The 23,849-nt window shown below is 39.4% G+C and overlaps 1 protein-coding gene across 4 annotated transcripts in view; it reads right to left on the bottom strand.

Annotated features, from left to right (window-relative positions):
* LOC126266740 (serine/arginine repetitive matrix protein 2-like) overlaps window positions 1-23,849 on the bottom strand; it is a 320,191-nt gene that overhangs the window by 217,703 nt on the left and 78,639 nt on the right. For all 4 annotated transcript variants that reach the window (XR_007548913.1, XR_007548912.1, XM_049971227.1 and 1 more), the window contains one exon: window positions 10,995-11,152. Coding sequence is in view for 2 of the 4 variants with exons in the window: in XM_049971227.1 (XP_049827184.1) it covers window positions 10,995-11,152 (158 nt within the window). In the remaining 2 variants the exon portion in view is untranslated. The remainder of the gene's footprint in view (window positions 1-10,994; window positions 11,153-23,849) is intronic.

The raw sequence follows: 23,849 nt of genomic DNA, 5'->3' as shown, positions 1-23,849 counted from the left end.
TTGATGTTGCCAATTGCAAAATACATAGACCTATCTCTGTGCCAGAGTGAGTGGGATGTGAAATGCGAGGTATATGGCAAACAGAGCCTTTTGTGAGCTTATTCTCAGCCTCCAATACACAGTTTGTTGGGAAACAGCAACTCCTGAGCCTGCTAGCTGCAACCTCTGCAGCCAATTGCCTTGCAGGTGCACTCCAATTTCATCGGGCAGTTACCATCATATATCAGTCCTACTAGGGGGTGGTTATTATCGTTCAAACTTAATCTAGTCTACGACAAACATCTGTGTCTTGAAACCATCGCCAAAGCCTCAAAACAACACTTAGTGGCACATCCAAGCCTTACTGAGACTTCAGTCCGTGTCTGGCCTGCTTCAAGGCAGCGGAGTATTCTATACTGCAAAACAGGGTCCAAATGACATCTTTGTTGCATTATGTTGTCAATTTCACCAGGAGACTACACTCTGCTCAATATGAACAAAAATGAGTGATTCTTACGCACTATTTGTGTTTACGTTTTGGTTACGCCACTGTTCATAGCACGGAGTGCTCCTTTCCTATACAGAGTGAATGAGTAGGGTTTGTTGGTAAATATTTATGGGAATGTCCGGTGATTTCTCATCTGCTCTGTTTCACCAAGAGCCAATTACAATGTCAATATTCTACCTATGCTCACTAACGTGTACAGCATTGAATGTTGTGGTTGCCAGATAACCTAGGACACTATCCTAACATTTACTGTATGAGCTTTTGATACTGTATGTTTTTAGGATGGCGGGTTGTGAGTGAACTGAAGTCACCATTTATTCCGTGTGTGTCATTTGGTTAGAAGTTTTGTATCACCTCACTTAACTACATGTTTCAAGCACTCTGAAGGTGTCTTTTGTACGTAACAATTGGAACATTGGTGTGACAGTAGGAGCAGGCGTAGTTTAATGTAATATATAATTTATACTTACATTGAATTATATTACTTTTTCATCCTTTTCTTTTCTTATATGTAAGCTATATGTAAACTGAATTGGTTACAAACACCGATAAAGATAAATTAATGAGTTGTTTTGTGGCAACAATAATGTTTTAATACATCTGTATGAAACAAAATAAGAAATACACTCTTCAATTTATTAATTCCTGTATCTTCCCCATTTTGTTTCTATTAGTGGTAGTGTGCAGAATATGCTTGGATCCGTCATACCAGCACTGTTAAAAAAAATGTGTATCTCAACTGTACATTGAAAGTGTTATAAAAAGTTATTAGAAAGGCAAAAGTTATTCGCACATCTGGGACATCCATCTTTGTCTGTTCATCATTTCGCCCACCGCCAAGATCCTGCATCAGGCGGTTCGAAGCAGAGTGGGAACTTGTGCGAGCAGTGGAGGAGCAATCCTGCATCAGCTTTGTCATAATCAAGACTACACAGAATGGAATTAATGTGAAGCAGTATAGTATGCAATGCAAATTATTATTATTATTGACCATGAATGTATTGATAATGAAGGTCTGTTGATACTGGTACCAGTTAAAGTCACCCACGATTGAGTAGAGATTCATAAATTACCTACCAGTTTCTTTAAACTATTCTTTCCAATCAATTTTTCCAATTATTCAAGCAATTATCATTAATCAATTTCCATCTCCCCACATATACAGGGTGATTCAAAAAGAATACCACAACTTTAGGAATTTAAAACTCTGCAACGACGAAAGGCAGAGCTAAGCACTATCTGTCGGCGAATTAAGGGAGCTATAAAGTTTCATTTAGTTGTACATTTGTTCGGTTGAGGCGCTGTTGACTAGGCGTCAGCGTCAGTTGATGCCAAGATGGCGACCGCTCAACAGCAAGCTTTTTGTGTTATTGAGTACGGTAGAAGTGAATCGACGACAGTTGTTCAGCGTGCATTTCGAACGAAGTATGGTGTTAAACCTCCTGATAGGTGGTGTATTAAACGTTGCTATAAACAGTTTACAGAGAACGTCAACTACCCGAGGCGATGGAGGCCGCCAGGCAGCCCGTGACATAGCGCTTCATCACTGGCCTCCAAGAAGCCCTGACCTTACCCCCTGCGATTTTTTCTTATGGGGGTATGTTAAGGATATGGTGTTTCGGCCACCTCTCCCAGCCACCATAGATGATTTGAAATGAGAAATAACAGCAGCTATCCAAACTGTAACGCCTGATATGCTGTAGAGTGTGGAATGAGTTGGAGTATCAGGTTGATATTGCTCGATGTCTGGAGGGGGCCATATTGAACATCTCTAAACTTGTTTTTGGGTGAAAAAAAAAAAAAAAAAACCTTTTTAAATACTCTTTGTAATGATGTATAACAGAAGGTTATATTATGTTTCTTTCATTAAATACACATTTTTAAAGTTGTGGTATTCTTTTTGAATCGCCCTGTGTATCACTATTCACACTCCATGCTAGAGAGCAAAACTAATAAAGTGACTTTCAAGTACAATGTCTCCCCATATGGGAATATACATAATGGATGCACGAGAACAGTTGTAGACACTTGGTTTATGACATATGGAAGTTTGGGTCTGACCATAGTCGTGCTCTGATGGCCAAATGGTAAGGCGACCACTTGCGATAAGCAGGAAATCTGGTTTCAAGTCCCAATCTGTCACTAATTTTCATTGACATCATTCCATTATACAGCTGACAGTTATTCATATTCATAACTGCAAATATATTTAATTTATTTCATAATGGCTGTAGGCGCCACAGGCCTGTTCCTCTGGCCATGCAGGCTTGTCCGAGGGCACAATGCATCATAATTCAGAATAATACAGACACTGCAATATTGTAATATTACTATGATTCCTGTAGTAAATTCAATACTCTGGTTTGATGTCGTCCTAACAATTTGGTACTCCAACTGTACAAATATAGAATCTATCACAGTTTCTTCCTTTCTATGTTTGTAATACTTTCTGATATAACTCTGGCTCCCTTACTCAAGGATGTGAATTCCAAAATAGCTGTAAATTAAAAGTAAAACAAATTTAGAACTGAATTAATAATTGTTTATGGCATCAAGCCCATATAAAGTACACCCTTTTATAGTATAATTCACCCTCCCATACCTTGGTAAGCCCCCTTTCATGGCAACCCACATTTCCAAGGGGCCATCTGATAACATCCATGAACTCAATGTCACCACTGCTGCAAAAGATGGAAGGGTTGTGAAGATTGCCACCTGTCTGAAGGGGTTAGGGAAAATTTAATTGGTAACTGTGAACTGGAAAATTTTTCTTTCTTGCGTTCTAGAGGCTATTGTCTGTTCATGGGCCTGTTCCTCAACTCACACTCCGGAAATGGCCTATGTTGCTGGCCGAAGCATAGCTGACACAGTTGGCGACTACTGGCGAGGCGCATCAGTAGGCTTCACCTACAGCAAGCCATGTCACTTTCCAACTTTATGCCTAAATATTTAACTGATGTAACTGTGTCAAGTAACACATTACTAATGCAGTATTTCAACATTAAATGATTGTATTTCCTGCTCTCCTGTATTAAATTATATTTTTTCCATACTTAGGGCAAGATGCCATTCAACACACCAAACAGAAAATATGTCCAAGTCATCCTGTATTCTACAGTCTCTCAATGATGACACTTTCCACATACAACAGCATCACTGTTAAGAGCCACCAGATCATTCATTTTTATAGAGAACACTGGAAGTCCTATCACACTTCCCTGGGACATTTCTGATTGATACCTATTATTAACTAAAAAGATAATGCAAAAATCAAAGAAAAAAATTGGTGGTGTAATGAACATTAGTACATGAGAAAATTCATGGACAAACTGCACTTACTGTTGCAATATGGTGTGTGATATGAATTACATTCTCCAGTCACATATGTATTTACATATGCAACAATCCAGAAAGCGAATACAACTCGAGACAAATAATGACTGGAAGACAGCTTGTTTCAGAGCCAGCACTTAAGCTTAATAATAAAGTTTATTGTAACAAATGCTCTAGTAAATTCTATAATGCCTGATCTCATGTCAGTGGCTTCAGCTGATATGTCATTTTCAACAGTTTATAGACACATCTTGGCCAAAGGCTATGTCAGAACACATTTGGGGTCAAAATTTACAACAAACTCCTACCAGAGGACTTCTCGTCGCAGCCTTGATTCCCTGCTTCTTATGAGGCAATCTTAGGCCAAGAAGTATCTAAGGGCTATTACAATTGACTTATTAGGTAAAACTGGTTTACTCCTTAAAGAATATAAGTAATGCAGAAATACCCCTTATTAGTTGGAGACGACTTGAACATACCGAGTATAGACTGGGATGTCTGTGGATTCACTGTAGGTCGTATAGACAGAAAATCTTGTGAAGGAGTTCTCAATGTGTTTTCTGAAAACTGCCTTCAGCAATTAATTTGACAACCCACAGGCAATTGAAATATTTCAGACCTTGTGGCTATAAGCAGACCTGACCTCATCAACAGAGTCAATACCAAGAGAAAGATTACTGATCATGATATTGCCTCAGTGAGGACGTTTACTAGAATTAATAAATCCACAAATAAGGCAAGGAGTATTTTTATGCAGAAAAGAGCCAATGAGTAGTTGCTAATATCCTATTTTGACAATGAACGGACATCATTTAGTTCCAATATAATGGATGTAGAGGAACTATTTAAACTGACTGTAAATTGCACTCTGAAGAAGCGCCTGCCAAGCAAGTGGGTGAAGGACAGAAGATGCACAAAGGTTTAAATGCAAAATTCGGAAAAAAACACTGACGTTACAGTGTTTTTGCACACTCTGGTCAAAAAAGAAAGTGGAGACGTCAACAGGCAAAAATTAGTCAAAATTTGTGCATCTAGAAAAAGATCAAAGCCGGAATCATACAAAAATTTACACCACACCTTAGTGAAGGACCTTGCTGAAAATCCCAAGAAACTTATGGTCCTACATAAAATCACTAAGTGGGTCGAAGGCTTCTAGTCAGCCTCTCATTGTCCAGGCTGGTGTGGCAATAGAAGACAGCAAAACAAAAGCTGAAGTTAAATTTCACATTTAGAAAAATCATTCATGCATGAGGAACTTACAGATTTACCACATGCAGACTCCTGTACAATAGAAAGAGGCATCCATGGCACTAAGAAGCAACTGAAAGAGTTGAAAACATAAGTCACCAGGTCTGGACAGAATCTCAATTTGGTTTTACAGATAATACTCTATGGCACCGGCCCTTTGCTCAGGTTCCTTTTATCACAAATCTCTCATCCAACACAAAATCCTAAGCAACTGGAAAAAAGCTTAGCTGATTCGTGTATATAAGAAAGGGAAATGGACGGGCCTGCAAAATTACAGATCCATTTCCTTAATGTTGGTATGCTGCATAATTCTTGAGTTCTTGAGTATACTCTAAATTTAAATATAATAAATTTCCTTGAGACACAACAGCTCCTGTCCATAATTCAGCATGGATATAGAAAGCATAACTCAGTTTGGCCTTTTCTTGCACAATATTCTGCGAACCATGGATGAATGGCAACAGGAACATTCCACTTTCCTACATTTCTGGAAAAAATTGACACAGTGTCCCAAAGCAGACTGTTAATGAAGGTCCAAGCATACAGACTAGGTTCCAAGTTATGTGATTGGCTTAAAGACCTCTTCAGTAATAAAACGAAGTACACTGTCCATGACAGCAAGTGATCATCAGGATAGTGTGATAGCACCACTCTCGTTCTCTATATGCGTAAATGGTGAGAAGCAATATGCGACTGTTTGCTGATGATGCTGTAGTATATGGGTAAATACTGTCAGTGAGTAACTGTAAAAAGATTATAGGATGACTTAGAAAGAATTTCTGTTTGGGGTGATGAATGACAGCTTGCTCTAAAAGTAAAAAAGAAATGTAAATTAATGCAGACAAGTAGGGGAAACATTTCTGTTATGCTAAAATAAAGTATACATGGTGTGCTGCTTGAAACAGCTGTGACGATTACATACCTAAGTGTAACATGGCATAGTGATATGAAGTGGAATGAGCAGGGAAGCAGTAGGGAATGTGAATGGTCAACTCCGATTTATTGGGGGAGTTTTAGGAAAGTGTACAACATCTACCCAGAAGCATACAGAATACTTACACGATTCATTCTTGAGTACTGCTCAAGTGCTTGAGATCTCCACCAGGTCAGATTAAAGGAAGAAATCAAAGTAAATCATAGGTGTGCTGCTAGATTAGTTGATGGTAGGTTTGATCAACATGCAAGTTTTACAGAGAGAACTCATGAACTCAAATGGAATCCCTTAAGGGAAAACAACACTCTTTTCACCAAAAACTATTGAGCAAATTTAGAGAACAGGAATTTGCAGCTGACTGCAGAACAAGTCTACTGCCGCCAACATATCTAAGGACTGTGAAGATAAGAGAAATTTGAGCTCTTACAGAAGCATGCAGACAATTGCTTTTCCTTCACTACATCTGCGAGTGGAATAAGAAAGGAAATGACTAGTGGTGGTACACAGCACTCTCCGCCATATGCAATACAATGGCTTGTCAAGTATGTATGCGGACATAAATGCAAACATTTTACTGTAATAAGTTTTGTGTTGTTTCCTTACAGTCACAGTGTTTAGTTTGAAGCATGGTAGTCGTGTGATCCTCGTATGATCATCAAAATGTAAGAATCATCACAAGATGTAGGTGAGATTCTATGTTTTAATCAGCAATTTCGCATGATTTAGGCAGTGACTGCAAATGCCCATTGTCTGTGTGTTTCAAACAAATCAACCTCATGAAAGAGGACAGCTTATCAATTTGTTAGGTGACTGGAATGGCAAATCTTCCTACTTAATCAGCTTACATTTGGTGATATTAATTACTCGCAGAAAGGCCCGGGCATGACAATTCCAGTGCTAGAAACTGCTCATTGCTCTTCATGATACGCTGCAAGAATCTAATGAAATGATACCATGAATGAAAATCCTGTTTGCCAGAAGGTCTCTTTCACTTTGCATGGAATTATCACTTTGCTGTTTCAACATTCATCAAATGTCCAAAAGTGATGCAATATTTTATACTTACATGGAAGATTGAGGAGATAAAGAAGCGAATGAAATTATAATTTTCTGCCAGTGAAAACCTTGATCCAAAAGAAATGCAGTGTTCATACACCATCAATATCTCATTCATACAATTAAGAGATTAGATAGTGCCAAAATAGTATTTCCAATAGGAGGGCACTCTAACATGGAATGTGATAAAAACTTTGGTTTCATAAAACGGAAAGTTATTGCAGAGTTCAACAAAATCCTTTCTAAATAGCAAGTGGGAATCCATGGCTTTACAAAGTCACTCCTGTTCAATGAGAAATTAGGCAAGATTGAACAACCTTCTTAAAACCCTGTTAGAAACCTAAGTGTTCTCTGCCGAGAGAAGCTCTGAATGTGAAGCAGGATAAGCTGCTCAAATACAGGTTTACTTACAATAAAACCTGAACACCAGTACACTTGTAGCATTCTGGTGGTCTACAAGTAGACGTCAAGCCTGAATGTCAACTGCAAGGACCTGACGATTTCTTATTGCACCATTGAGCAAATAATGGTATTCTGTAATACGAAACTTTTTCAAAGGTGAACCTTGATTGATTTTTTTTTTTTTTTAAGTTACTAATTCTGGGGATATATTTTCAGAGTTCCTGCCAATACCTTATGAAAAATATGCAGACTTTCAAGAACTTCAGAAGTTGTGTGTTTAAGGGGCAAGAAATTTCTATTGCGGTCTACCATATGATGAACCAAAATCAAAAACCCACAAATAGCATCTTCCAATGCTAAACACCGCAAAGAAGGGACAAAAGTTTACCAAAAATGATGGACTTCCAACATTCTTGTTGTGGTAAGTTGTATGTCTTTTGCCTGTATGTTCGTTTTAATCATATAATTTCAACTGTCATTGTTTTCTAATGTACACCCTCTACAACCATTAAATCTGACATCATAATTATATTGGTTACACTCGATTGGAGGATTTTGAATACCTTTTTATAATCTTGAAAGTTTAAATCTCATCTCCTGAGAAATGTACAAAATGTGACTTCCCCATTTTTCCCATTGACTCTTCATGTATTTTATGAGAGTGTAAATTTATTTTCACTGCATTATGATGACAAGTCCTACATTATTGTGGAATGATCCCTAGATGAATGAATTAATGAAATTAATTAATGCCTCATCAGTAACAAGCTTATTGCAGACTAAGCACAAGCTCAAACTGAGGAAGGAAATTAGCTGTGCTCTTTCAAAGAAACCCTATCACCTTTAACCTTAAAATAACTTGAGACAAACACAGCAAAATTAATCTGGACAGAATGAATGGGATTTGAATCTCTGTCCTCCCAAATACGAGTTGAGGTTTTTCTTTATCACAATGCACCTGACACTGTTACATGCATCAGAAGACAATTGCTGAGTGCTGTGGAACTGAATTACTTCAGCTATCAACGAATAACCTCTGTAAAAAGAAGTCAACTGAATTCATACTCTTGGGCTATGATTTTCATACTACCTTCACTTTGTTTGGTCAATGCTGTCAACTTTTGCTATGGGCTAATAAAGGGTGAACTGAAATGTGCACCATTAGTTGGCTCACCATCTCTGTAACAATGGTATAAGGCATGCAATACTCACATTTAACTCTTTAGTTCTGATTAGAATCATTGCACAGTGATCTTTCTATTAAACACCCTGTTCGTTTGTGATCTCAGGTTACACTCATATTTCTTGTAATTTTTTATACTGAGGCATCGTGCTTAATTTGACCTGACATTGTTACTTTATTAATTAATATGATTTGTGTTGGAAAGTGAGCTATAACATGCAGAATTCATCCTCAGAATCAAGCTTGTGATAGTACTCAGTTTCAACTGCTTAGTCATCAACAATATCTAAAACTTCACACTGAAAGCATTTTTTCTGCACACACACACAAAACTACAGACTGAACTGACTTGCTTGCCTATGCTCCTATTAACACCCAAAAAGAATTTTCTGGCATAGAACAATGTTCTACGCATCATTAAACCACACACATGTTAAACAATAAATAACTGCCAGAGGTTGGAATTGAACTGTCAGTCAGAGATTAGAACTGCTACAACGTAGCAGATGAAGCATAGCAAATGGCAATATTACTTGTTGTTCTTTCGCAACTACACACTGCCTGTGTACATGGCTGCTAAAAGAGGCCACTTTCAGTTAAAATACTTTTAACTGTTATAGTAGAAACAGTAAAATCTTATAGTAACAAGTACAGAATTATAAAATGTTACAACATTTGATAAGTTTTCTAAGGAGAAAATCTGTTGTTTTCCTGAAGAGGTGCTTAGTCCTGTTTCAGTACACTACTTTTGTCACTTAGATTACACACTTGAATGTTGATTTACTTTTGGTAAAATATGACCAATGTAATCAAATGAATTGTATCTCAGTAAGTATTACAGGTAATTTTAATATCCTTCTACTTTGATAGGTAATGTTGACTTGACACAAAAGGTATAAGGGACCTTTTGAGCCTTCTCATTACTATAAGCATAAACATTGTTGTATATAAGTACAACTAAATTCAGAATCTCTCTTTTATATTCAGAGTGCTAATGACTGACTGACTGACTTGCAATTGTTTGCATGGGTATCTTTAAGAAAAGTAATGGTTACAGTGAGGCCAGAATAAGTGCTTGTCAGTCTAAATGTCATACTGGTTTGCATTACCATAGAAATTATCATTATAAATGGTAATGTACAGGATCTAAATTATTAATCAATATGCAGTATATTACTAATAGTGTAAGATTATTCAATCAAGTGCTGTTTTTGGGTAGTAAATGCAAATTTTGAGCAATGAGTATTGGTTCTCTTACAACTAATAGGATCTTATACTATTGGCATTAGTTGCCAGTTATTATCACTCTGTTGTGAATCATGTGCTTTATAGAGAAGACTTTTAAAGAAATCATTGTGGATATGTTTCAACAATTCTTTAAAAACCTACATCTTTTTTAAATCTATATGTACCTGTAGACAGAGAAAGGAGAGGTAGAAAATTATATGAAATTGTGCCAGATCTGAATGAATATCTTGCTTAAATCTTAACAAAGCACAAAGAATAAAAAAATTGCAAAGAATAAAATTCAAGGCCTTTTTTCAGATTTATATATGGTGGTGGTGGTGACCGAAGTTTTATTCCACAAAACATGCTGTTTATTACTTAAAATGATTTGTGTTGGAAAGTGAGCTATAACATGCAGGATTCATCCTCAGAATCAATCATGTGATATACTGTCACGTATGATCTGGAATCAAGTACTAAGTTTCAACTGCTTAGTCATCAACAAGAACTAAAACTTCACACTGAAAGTATGTTTTCTGCACACACACAAAACTACAGACTGAACTGAATTGCTTGCCTATGCTCCTATTAATACCCACAAAGAACTTTTTGGCATAGTACAATGTTCCACGTATCATTAAACCACACAAATGTTAAACAATAAATAACTGCGAGAGGTTGGAATTGAACTGACAGCCAGAGATTAGAACTGCACTGTAGCAGATGAAGCATAGCAAATGGCAATATTACTTGTTCTTATTTTCCAGCTACTATTTCATTTCAGTAACAGCAGTATTACAACTGACAATACATGAGAAAGGAATGAGTCACAGCTCTGATGAATAAACCATTCTATTACTTGCATGAAGTAAGCTAAGGATATCACAAGAATTCTGAAACACTGTACCACAATTGGAATTGCATGTAGGTCACGCAAAGTATGACACCTGTTACACTTCACTGCTGAAGCATTTCATTCTGTTACACATCATACATATTCACATTTCATTCAGTTTTCTCTCACTGCCCCCCCCCCCCCCCCCCCCACACACACACACACACACACACTGACCATCCCAGCCACCACCTCACTCAATGCCCACCACCATAAACAATGCCCTTACCTTGGATGAGTTGTAGTAGGAAGGTAAGGGCTGTTGCTTAAGTTCAAATGGATGATGATATGGACGTTCCAAGTCAGTGTCATTCTCCGAGTCCGTGTCCGTATTACTTGAATGCAGGTTCTGTCGAGCCTCTTTTTCCGATAATTTCTTACAAAAATCTGTTGAAAAACATTAACCATTTTAGTAAAAAAATGTTTTATTTGGTGCATACATATGAACTGAAAGATAACTGAGAGACAAAATGTGACACTTTATGGTACTTCTTCAGCATCTGCAAATAATAATTTTTATCTAGTCTTTATCTTGTGATCATTAATCTCTTAAACATCCTAATTGTCAAAGTGATCAGTACGGACAAAAAATAAAAGTTCAAAGTATCTGCTTTCATGTTTACAATGTGTTTATTTCATACGGCAGGCAAACAACAGGCAATGCAAATGTGTGAATTGTCAGCAAACTACTGTGTAGTATTAGATCAAATGCAATTTCTTCCCAGATACCGAGGTAGGCCTCACAAGGGGATGAAATGAAAATTTCTAATTGTTAGAAATGTAATTAGTTGTCTAGAATGACAGGAGCATAAGTAGTACAGAAGAACCACAAAAAGCCTGTGCAGGTAGAAGAGTCCACAAAATAGATGATACCACGATCATAAGTCATACTTAAAAATTCACGTCACAGTAACTGCACATCAAAAGACCAACTGTTCCGCAAATTTCACCCGAACAAGAAGTTTCTTTATCACTTTATGGGTCGCAGTTTTTCATATTAACTGGTATCCTAAACAATCTGATGTATAGCAAAGAAACATAATGTGTGTCCTGTTTCTCAGATATGACGACAAAGAAGTAACAAAAACAGAAATTACAATATTTCAATAATTTCCAAACAAACTGCTTCGTGGAAGCAAAATAGGTGTAGTACTTGACCACTGAAACCAATAACTGCTCCTCAATTTCTATAACCAAGACCACAAAACTTAAAACCCACAAAGAAAATAAATTTATGACAACATTATAGTAGTGACTATTACCATGTATCATATAAGGGCCACAGATAAGCTAGAACTATAGAAATGAGATAAGGGATAACTTGACACAGTTTTGACAGTTGTTTGTCCTACATCTTGAAATAACCGTTAGTTTTTCCCAGGCTAACTGAGCCACATAATAAATGAAATTTTAAATTAAAGATCCATGTAAAAGTAGGAAGAATTATCCTAAGCTTCCAGAATTGTTAGTTCCTTCCCCAGCTCCAGGATAAAAGGGATCTACCAGCTGTGAGGAGGAGGGGAGATGAAGATAACATGAGTGGGGAGGGGGGGGGGGGGAGAGAGAGAGAGAGAGAGAGAGAGAGAGAGAGAGAGAGAGAGAGAGAGATATCAAAGATAGTACATTGATAAACACTGAGCCAATAATAGAAGCGTATATTGGAAAATAAAGATGGATTAACCGGAAGAGGAATGAAGTGAATTAACAGTAGAAACCAAAAAGGGGGGGGTGAGGAAAAATAAAAAAGTGAGAGTGAGAATGCATATAACAGGTAATAGGCAATACCATCAAAACAAGAAAGAGATGGGTATTGTAAATTGAGGTAAAGTCAAGGAGGGGGGGCAGCATGCAAACATATGTGGCAAACCAAGTTTCCATCACCAGAGTCCGCAAAAACTAGTACCAGAAGGGAGAATCAAGATGGATTGTGTGGTGTTGCAGGTACGTTGGTCCTTTGACGTGCAAAGTATTCTCAGCTATTGGGTACTGTGTGTCACCAAGGTGGTTGGTTAGAACAGCAATAATGACACTTTTATGGAACTTTCTGTGGGCACTGGAAAAGGTAGTTTGCTAGGATTAGGATGCTATGAGCATGTGGAATATCGAGTTAGGTTTCATTGAAGTGACAAGGAGGGTTACTGGTGAGAGAGGGGTGACAATTGATTTACAGATAAGACGATCTAGGAAGATGAAAGGTTTGTGCTATGGGTTGGAGTGCTATCTATCAGCACTGAGATGTATTCCATGAGTGAAAGCCACAAACAATGAGAGGGCAAGGTTATTTTTGTATATTTTGAGCAGTAGATCAAAGGTAGTAATGTGTGGGTCTGGAGGGATAAAAAGTTCTATAGAGGCAGCTGTGATGATTATTATGGGTTTAATAAGACTATATTACTTTGTTATCAGTCCTTCAATTCAAAGGAAAATGACATAAAAAGATATGAAATGAGAAAAGAAGAGTTACCAGCTTCAGGGTGTGTGATCATGGCATTATGGCTGAAAATGTATGTGACACTTGCTGTAATCAGTTGGTTCAAAATGACATAATTTTTTGATGTTGATGATGCTGTGGTGTATGGAAAGGTGTCAAAGTTGAGTGACACACACACACACACACACACACACACACACACACACACACACACACACACAAATATATACAGACACAAGCAGACATATACATTTTCCCTCAGGAAATAATGTAGCTGGTAAACCATTATGCTGAAGTAGTATCTGAGGTAGTGACGTAATGGGTTTATTGCTTGTCTCAAACTAACAAGCAGGGCATACTCTGAGAATCTGACCAATCATGAGATGACTATCATAGCTGCACTGGGGGAGTCCTCTTGATGCAAAAGGACCTTGTAGGTAAGTCTGGTGTGGCTGGTACACAACTGGCACTGTACGATCGCATCTTTCCAAAAGAGAAGCCTGGAGAGAAGCATGACGCACCATGATGGTCCCATAGATTTCTCTCCACTTCATGAGGATAATGGTAGCATGCATTTAATATCTCAGATTTTCAAAATTTGATGCCTCAGTTGCAATTGTAAATCTGTGCCGGGTACTCAGAGATCAAGTTTGTGTCCTGTGGTTGCTTCTTTAGCTAATTTGTGAGCGAGTTCATTTCCCTGAATACCCATGTGGCCTGATGTACAGATGAATGTTACTGTTGTCTGGAGCTGTGGAGATCAATTAATAGGTCTTGGATTTTAGTGATCAATATGGTTTTGGGGTAGCACAGAGATATACTTTGTAAGCAGCTCATTAAGTTGCTACAAACAAGGAGGTCCTTTGTGGAGAGAGTTTTAATGTACTGCAGAACCCTGGCGATCAACTCTGCAATCTACACACTGCAGGCACTCGGCTGAGAATACTTCTTGTTCCCCTTGCTTGTACAAATGCAGGACCGACACTGTAACTGACTTCAAATCTGTTACTGCCTAACGACAAGTGCCAGTAGAAAGGATGAAGAATGCAAGAGCAGAGAAGGCTGTGAGATGATGTCAGCCAATGGCCTACTGACTAGGACTGCACCACGACAGAAGCAGCCTCTATAAGGAGAGAATATAAGCACCGCTCCTGCCAGCCTTGGCCAACCAACCGAAGATGGACACCAGTAGAGCAGTTATTCATAATCCATGTCCACTGCTTATGTGGACATTGTATATAGTGAAGGACACTGACTTATTTGCATGTCGCCCATTGCTTGGGACAACTTGTAGTAAATCCAAAGTTAAGTATTGTCAATCTCTTTCATTGTAATAAAAGCTATTAATATGACTTGCTTGAATTGTTGTATAGCTATCCAAGAAAGCAGCATCCTTTAGGTACCCTATAAAACACGAGTGGGCAGGACCCCACAAAATCCATCCATGTAGATGCCTGTTGAATTTCTGGCAGTCATGCAATACCAAATGGAACAGTCTTCTGAGAATGGTGGGATCATCATTTTTCTTAAGGCTAAAAAATGAAGTCCAATGAAATCAAAGGACTGGGTACACACCACAAGAGGTGCTGACAGGGATGTCTTATGAACACAGACAAGAGGGGGCAGTTGGAGTTCCCTGTATCCGAGCTGGTCTACCCAGTTCTGGACGATTTGTAAACAGTCTGAACTCTTGGTTACGAAACAGAGTTGAGGAACATGAGTAAACGGGCATCTGATAGAGAGCAACCACATAGTTCGGCAACTGTTGCTGTCATCTGACCCTCTTCCGGCAGGAGACTGTCTACAGAGCTCATATGGGAGGCACTAGTTGCCAATCGCACACTACAGTGGTGGACCGGGCAAAACAAGCTCAGTACTGACTGTGCTGCTGACATGTAAGCAACTCGTTCAGAGTACAGTCAGGACAAAATCAACACTTTGCAAAATTGCAGAAGAACTGTGCAATCTGTCCCCCCTGTTTAGCAACAGTTAAATGGGGACCAGACAAAATATCGAGCTGTTTAAAGGTGTATTTTGAAAAAATTACATCCAAGAGGAAAAGCTGATTGCGTTCTCTGACAACTGTGTCGGCCAAAAAATTTATGTTAATGCACATGAGTAGCAAAAGCTGCCTGGTAATGTTCGAATACAACATTTGTAGCTTGCTATACAACAGTCGTTTCAATTAAATATCTAGGTGAAATGTTGCAAAGTGATATGAACTAGAACAAGCACGTAAGGATGATAGTAGGGAAGGCGAATGGTTGACTTTGGTTTACTGGAAGAGTTTTAGGAAAATGTGGTTCATCTGTAAAGGAGACCGTGTATAGAACATTAGTGCAACCCATTCTTGGGTAATGCTCAATTATTTGGAATACCCACCAGACCAAACAGAGGCGGGCTGCTACATTTGTTACTGGTAGAGTTGATCAACATGCTAGGAATATGGAGATTCTTTGTGAACTCTTCCTGGAGAGAAGCCCACACTCTTCTCATGAAATACTACTGACAAAATTGAGAGAACCAACCAGAATCTGTAGCTGACTGCAAAAAGATTCTACTGTCGCCAACATACATCTCACATAAGAGCCACAAAGATCAGAGAAATTAAGGCTCTTATGGAGACACGTAAATAAGTCAATTTTCCCTTACTCCATTTGATTGTGGAACACGAAAGTGAGTGACTGTTGTGATACAAAGTACCCTCTGCCATGCATCACACGCTGGTTCATGGAGTATGTACAAAGTCTGTTCAAAAAATTCCAGAACTTTGTCCACAAAATTTTTTACTATTCTTACCTTTTACTTAGGTCCCTTGAAAATACTCTCCTCCACAATTGATACACCCCTCCCAACACTGTTTCCACTTCTGGAAGCTGTCTTAGTACGCCTCTTGCAGGATCGCGCAAAGTGCCATCTGCTAATTTTCTTTTATCTCATCTATCATTGCAAATCTTCATCCTCTCAACTGGCTTTTCAACTTTGGCAATAACAAAAAGTCCACAGGCCCAAGTCTGGATAGTACAGAGGCTGAGGCAGCACAGCAGTTTTGTTTTTTGTGCAATAGTCACACACCAACAGGGATGAATGTGCGGGTGCATTATCATGATGCAAGAAACATAAATTGTCTTGCCACATTTTAGGCCATTTCCTCTCAGGCATTGCAACATGTCCCAACAGTACAATTGATTAATAGTTCGTCCCTGTGGCACACATTAATGATGAAGTAATCCTTCACAGTGAAAGAAAACTATCCTCATGACTTTGACGTTTGACCTGACCTAATGAGCCTTTTTTGGTCCTGGAGAACCTTTCCTGACCCATTGTGAAGACTGAACCTTAGTCTCAAGGTGCGAAATTATGAACGTTCTGGAATTTTTTGAACAGACTCATATGCAGATGCAGATGTCGCTAGGGGCATATCGCTCGATTAAACATCGAGATTCTTGGCCTGCAGGCTACAATATAGGGCAGAGTACGTTCCATGGTCATACTGAAAAGTGTTGCAGCTCCAGTGTTGAGAAGGCCAAGTTCCGGTTCTGAAATTCCTGTGGAGGCTTGTGGGGATTGAAGTCCGCCAGTACGAGTAAGGGTGGAAACAGCTGTTCCACTAGCTCCACCACCTCACAGTGTGTAATACATCTGCGGGGGAGCATATATGGTAGTTATTAGACACTATTATCCTACCTGACAGGTGGACACAAATGGCCACAGCTTTTAATACAGTGGTTAGTGGCACCTGCTCACTGAAAGTATCTGATCTAATGTGCATGTAGAGTCCTCCAGATGGCCTCTCGGTGTGAACACAATTTGTATAGTAGGATTCGTAATCTTTAATAGTAGGTACTTGGGGTTCTGAGAACCATGTCTTCTGAAGTGGCATACAAATTGCACAGTAAGTAGTATCAACTGACTGATTTCTGCCAGGTAGCAATGTTAGTCACAACAGTTCCAATGGAAAAACAGGGTGAGATTTCAGAAATCAGCAAAGGCGGGAATTGGACTATGAATTATTTGCTGCCCAGCCATGCTTCACCTGAATGTTCAGTTCTTCATCAATATTAATACGCTCAACCTCGGGGGTGAATAGGGGCCAGATTTACCAAAGCAGCAGAATTTGGTTAAACTTTCAATTTAGCTTCCTTGTCCCTGTGAGGTTGCAAATACAGTGAGGATTTTGCTTTCTTAATCTCTGGGGTAGAAGAAAACCATTCTATGACCCAAAGCCTGTGGTTCTGTCAGCCACTGGGTTATGGTAGACTTTTAGTCTGTTTCATCCGAGGAGGTTGAAAGGAGCCCTTCACAAGTGCCCTCTTCCATGCTGGTGCCAGAGGACGAAGTCTCAACTCCAGCTGCACTGATGGGGTGGTTACTACTGGTGCTGATGGTATGGATGTTGAGGGAGTTAATGTCCACTCCCCTGATTGCCAACTGAGAAACATAGGTTGACATGTGGCTGGACCCAAGAGTTGCTGTACAATACTTCGTCATTGCACTAGTTGTGAATTTTGACACAATGTTTTTAATATCATATTGCCTGAGTGAAGACATTCAAACTTTTTCATCGGATCCTGATAACACAGGCAGTTAAGTGTTTTATATTCCTGGATTTTCTCTTCCCTCTTGAAAACTGGACATGTGGGCGAATAAGGGGGAAATGGTGTTCTAGACAGTTTACACGTGTCGGAAGTTATTCGCAAGACCTGCCCTCATGTGTTGTCCTGACACACACCACAAGCAGCCTCATTATTACAGCAGGAGGATATGTGTTCAAGATTCTATCAACAAAATCACCTCATAGGAAAATGAAAATAAGGCTTGGCTTTACACCTTTATCAGGTAAACCATTTACACTGAAGGCAAGGATAAAAGCTCCAATATCCACCCTATTATTCTTAGATCATCTCCACACGCAGCGAACAAAATTGACTCCACACATATCTAAGTAAGTACGCAGTTCTTCATCCGTTTGTAGTATTAGGTCACAAAGGAAGATGACACCTGGAATTCTGTTGAGCTTGTTATGACAAGAGACAGTAAGTGGTATATCACCGAGCTTGTCTCAGTCTTATTGTGCCTGTGATTGGTTAACCTTCAATGTTTTGATCAACAAAGATCCGTTTCTCATCTTCTCTATTGCAGCAACTTCTCCAAACAGGTCCAGACAGGTCCTCAATATTTTCAATTAAAAACAGTGGCTTAATTGTTGCAAAAGGTTCTCCACTGTTTCTGGAGCATACAAAAAACTGAGTGACCCTCCATTTCTCCTTGCCCGACTTTCATACCACGAGATGACCAAATACGAGGGGGTTTTTGGCACAAAAATCTGGCTTTCTATCCACTCCGACAGCTGTTTCGGTATGGCCACCGGTGTGGCCGAGTTTGATTTGTTTCACTGTGGATTGCCCACCCTGATGCCACTCACTCTGATTGGAGGCTCTCCTCATGCGCACCTATCTGCCACGGCAAAGGCTACATTGCAGAGTAGCTACTCCCAGGATTCCCGGTGTTCCAGGTTGGGCAGGTACCTATACCCAAGCACGCATGGAGAGGTTACAGCTCAGGCATTAGCCATGTGATCCTTGCATTACCAGGGGGCTACAACTGTGACAGTACATGACAACCTTCCCAGGAAAGATGGGCTGCTGTGCTGGATTTTGGGTGCGAACATAAATCCTTCTAATAGCAGGCGCAGAAGTTCGCAGCGCATGTTGGGTAGATTATGCACCACCTAAGGTGCCTTGCCCCCAGATGGCACACATTTCTGTGATAACGGGGAAAGTGGAGGTTAAATCCTAAAAGGGTATGTAAAGTAATTAAGCCAAAAAGGTTGAGCTAAATATTGTGAAATTGGCTAAACAGATGAGTATCCTAATAACGGCCGAGTTGTCAATGTAATATCTTCCCTAAGAGTAAGACATTGCACATCTTAAAACAGCCATGGAATCACCACCAATCTATTCTCGCCCCTCAAGCCGCAGTGGCAGCAGGGGCAGTTGTGAGTCACTGTGAAGGGCCTATGGGTTTTTTTAAGATTTTCTGCAGCTCAGTGTGAATGAAGTGAATGGAATCATTACTAACAGTTTTCTATGTTGCGGTACTTCAACAGATGGCACAGCGACTCTGCCACATAGTTCCCATTACAAATTTTCTTTCTTGGCCGCCTCTTCTCTTTGCTCTCTGAATTATTTTAGTAGTCTGTGATTTATTTTCAAGTTCTGATAAAATACATTCATCGTTTGACAATCTACATTCATTGGTTAGCATTCTATCAACATTCATTGCTAAGCAATCTGCAATTGCTGTTTGGCAATTTTCTTTCTTTCTTCGAAGGTCTCTCCCTGTCCGGCAATAATGTTTTCTTTGTTTAAAGCTAGTACAGATATTTTCTCCCTACCTCATCCAACAACATACTTAGAACGTCATCTACTGAAGATTATTGGTGCTTTAAGTACATGAATTTAAGCTGTTATATAGAAGACATCATAGAAGAGAGGGCTTACATTTGTTTATGGTGAAAGTGACTGATCTGATGAAAAATTTAAGTCTGATGAGCCACAAGATCATGAAGTGAAAATCATTTATCAAAAGTGAGGTTCTTCTGTCATATGATTACCTACCTCAGCAAAAGTAACATATCACCATGTAAATATACACAACAATGTTCAAGATATTCAGCAACATGATACAGTTTCTATCACGAGGCATTGAGTGGCAGACAGGGACATTTAAAAGTATGCTACCAGACGAAGTTCACCATCACATTCAGAAAAACTCACACACATTCACATACACAAAATACACAGACACATTGTCACTGCTGTCTCTGGGCACTGAGGTCCAACTGTAGTGAATAGTGATCTCATTCAGGGTAGGTAGTGGGGGTAAAGGAGAGCTGTGTGTAACAAGAGAGGACTGGATAGTGCGGTAGGGATGGGAGATGTTGTAGTGCTGCCTGTAGGATTGTGCAAGGATGTAGCAGAGTGGTAGGCTCCTAGGTACTGTGATGAGAGAAATAATGGGGAAAAATGAGGGAAAAAAAGGAAAAGGACAAACACAGTGTGCTGGGGGGATAGAATATATGGATGAGATTGGGATGGGGGCAGGGAAGGGCATATTGGCAAGTAAAGCACAGGGATTAGTAAGGACTGAGGCCAGGCGGTTATGGGACTGAAAAATATGTTGCAGGGAGAGTTCCTACTTCTGCAGTTTACAAAATCTGATGATGGTGGGAGGTTCTATGGATGGCACAGGCCGAGCAGCAATCACTGAGGTCAAGTACACCTTGCTGCATGGTATGCTTGGCAACTGGGTGGTTCCACCATTCCTTGGCCACAGTTTTGCAGTGACAATTCATGTAGATAGACAGCTTCTTAGTAGCCAGACTCAAACAGAATGCCACACAGTGGTTGCAGCTAAGTTGGTAGCTCACATAACTGCTCTCACAGGTGGCCCTGCCTTTAATTGAGCAGGAAATGTCTGTGACAGAGTGAAGTAGGTGATAGAAGGTAGGATGTATGGCACAGGATTCATCTAAGATTTTTACGGGAATATGAGCCATGGGGTAAGTGATTGGCAACAAGGTTCAAAGGGGGCGGACAAGAACACTGCTAAGTTGGGTGGGCAGCAGAATACCTTGCTCCAGTCCTGGGTGGTACTGAGTCATTGCAGGACCATCAGTGGGTTCTATGACAGATAACTGAGATCATGTGGATGAAGGTATTCATGGAGCCATCTGTCTGATAGATGTCATTGGTGGCTTGATGGGCAGAGGAGGACTAGGCATAGCAAATGAGGGAGAAGGTGTTGAAGTTACGGAGGAATGTGGATAAGATGTTCTCGCTCTCAGTCCACACTAGGAAGATGTCATCAATGAATATGAACCAGCTGAGGGGTTTGCGATTCTGGGTGGCTGGGAATGATTCCACAGATGTTCTATGGTTACATTGGCAAACAATAATGCCATGTTAGTGTCTACTACTGTACCAAAGATTTGTTTGTAAGTTATGACTTGAAAGCAAAAATAACTTTGAGTGAGGATATATTTGGTCATTGTGACCAGGAAGGAGGTTATAGGTTTGGAGTTAGTTGGCATTGGTGAAGGTAGTATTCAATACTGGCAAGGACAAGAGCACTGGGCATGTTAGTGTAAAGGTATATGGCCTCGACCAGCAGGACACTATGTGGTAAAGAGACAGGAACTGTGGGAAGTCATTGGAGGAAATAATTAGCATCTTTTATATAGAAGGGCACATTATATGTAATAGGCTGAAGGTGCTGGTCCAAAAGGACAGAGGTTCTCTTTTGTAGGGGGCAATATATAGCCACAATGGGGCATCCTAAGTGGTGGGGTTTATGTATTTTAGTAAGCATGTGGAAGGTAGGAATGCAGGGAGTGGGTGGGTTGAGGAGGGAAATAGACTGAGGGTAGTGGTACTAGGGTGGGCCTATGGATTTGCAAAGGGACTTGAGATCATGCTGCATTTCTTGAATGGGGTCACTGTGTGAGGGCTTAAAAATGGACAAGGCTGACAGCTGGCAGAGCTCCTCAAACGGGGTAGTCCTTGCACTTCATAACCACAGTGGTGGAAGTTTTGTCGGCAGGTAGGATTCTAAAATTGACATAATAATTCATATCACTGTAATTCCATCCCAGATTTTTCACTGCTTTCTATCACTTAATTCCATTGTTGTTATAGTTGACTGTGAAAGAATGACAATTAAGGGTCCATTTATTCAAAATGTATTCCATCAATATGTTATTGCAGTGGGAACTGATAGACTTAAAGCACAATTCACTAAACATTCTTTTACTAGATCATCAAGCTATACATCAGAAGATAGTATGTATGGAAATCAGTTGAAAAATTTGAGAGAAACTACTGAGTCACAAATTTCCGCCATGCAGTCATTTCTTTTTTCACTTACACATAAATGTCTTAGGTATTCTTTATTGGCAAGACATTCTGTTGTAAAAGTAACAGAAATACGACACAATGTGCGAAAGAGTGAACCCACTACGTCTCCATCTCTATTGTGCTGACCAGTTCAATCCCTTACATTGCAAAATATATATGTAGCCAATGTAAAGATACTTTCTCAATTTCCTTCAAGTTTTTCCTCCGGACTTTCTCTACTAAGCAGTGAGGCATAACATGTCATTTCTGGGGAAAATGATGGGTTACAGTCTCGGTCCTTTTAAACAATAAAATATGATTAAGATATTTAATTAACTTTTTTATTAGTTGTTACAGACAGAATATTGTTGGAGAAATGGTTTATTATTATGTGCGGGTAACGGAAGGTGCATGCGTGCAGCGCATCTGTAAGATGGCACTATGAGTTTTGCGTGTTCATCTGCTGTGGGCCACTTGGTCTCAGACATTGCACCTGGGAGGTGTGTCGTGGCCATGGAAGAATGGCACTAAAAATGGCATCATAGAAGCACGAAAGGAAATTTTCAAAACTGTCATTCTGCCTTCTGTTCCTGGTTGGTTTGGTTGTCAAATTTTATACTCACTGTACAAGATATTTGCATCCAAACACTTGTGATACATCTGTAATATAGATATCTAAAGACAGTTAGCTCAATATCTAAAGAAGCTCAAACATACTGGTGTTGAAAGAAGAAATACTGTTGGTCAACATGTAAAATTGAACAGTATTCCAGCTTCCTTTCAGCCTCTAACAATAAAGACTCTGCGAAAGAGAAGAATTCTGCAAGCAGAAGCAGAAGCACAGTTATCCACAATTTACTAGCTGGGCTGCATGGTAGTAAGCAACCTCGGAGACTATATTACACAACGAGATGGAGTAAATCCAATAGAAACAAATAACACTCCATCACTTCATTTTCGTTCCGTTCTGCAACAGGACTGAGCTAAAACAATACTAAACATTCAATTTTGGTGACAATGACTGGACACGAATACAGAACAATTTTTAGAAATTTATTAAGAGGAAGCTTTAGCAATACGCCGTTGTCCTTGACAGTGGGTGTCAGCAGCCAACAATAATTCACAGCGTAAGCACTGTTAAAAAAAAAATTAAAAAATTATATGTAGATAATCAATTAACAATTATTTTTTACTGCTATAACAGGTTCCAACTCTGAAGGAGTTTGATCAGTCCTCAAGTCAGAAGAACAACAGCAGCAGTTTGTGCAATTTCCAACTGCCGGGACAGCTTTGCTATGAAGAATCTGTAATGGTCTACTGTAGTGCTTCGCCACAACCCACAGCTGTTCCAGCCTTGGAGACACATTCAAGTCAGCCAGCAAGGTGTAAACAACAAAGGGTTACTTCACATCAGCAGTTCATCATCACTAGGCATGCTCCTACACAACTCAGGCATGCTGTATCTATGAGAAACAATTTATTTTTCTATTATTTTGAATGTGGTTGTGTAATAGCAACAAATTCCTGAGCAGCTCTTTTTTTTTTTTTTTGCAAATTAATTAAGAAATGACTTTAAAACTTCCAGTGGCAAAAATAATTAAGGTTTCAGAATTACAGACAGCTGTAACTACTTCAAAAAGGGAGTTACATACAGAGGTGAACAATGAATGTGATATAGTATGAAATGAAGTGAATGAGCAACTTAGAGATATGAACAAGGACTTGAAACAATCAAAATAATCAACTGAGAAGGAAT

Source organism: Schistocerca gregaria, chromosome 4 (genome assembly GCF_023897955.1).
Source record: "Schistocerca gregaria isolate iqSchGreg1 chromosome 4, iqSchGreg1.2, whole genome shotgun sequence".
Lineage (NCBI taxonomy): Eukaryota > Metazoa > Arthropoda > Insecta > Orthoptera > Acrididae > Schistocerca > Schistocerca gregaria.
The sequence above is the reverse complement of the archived record's forward strand: the minus strand, read 5'-3'. Positions and strand labels throughout refer to the sequence as shown.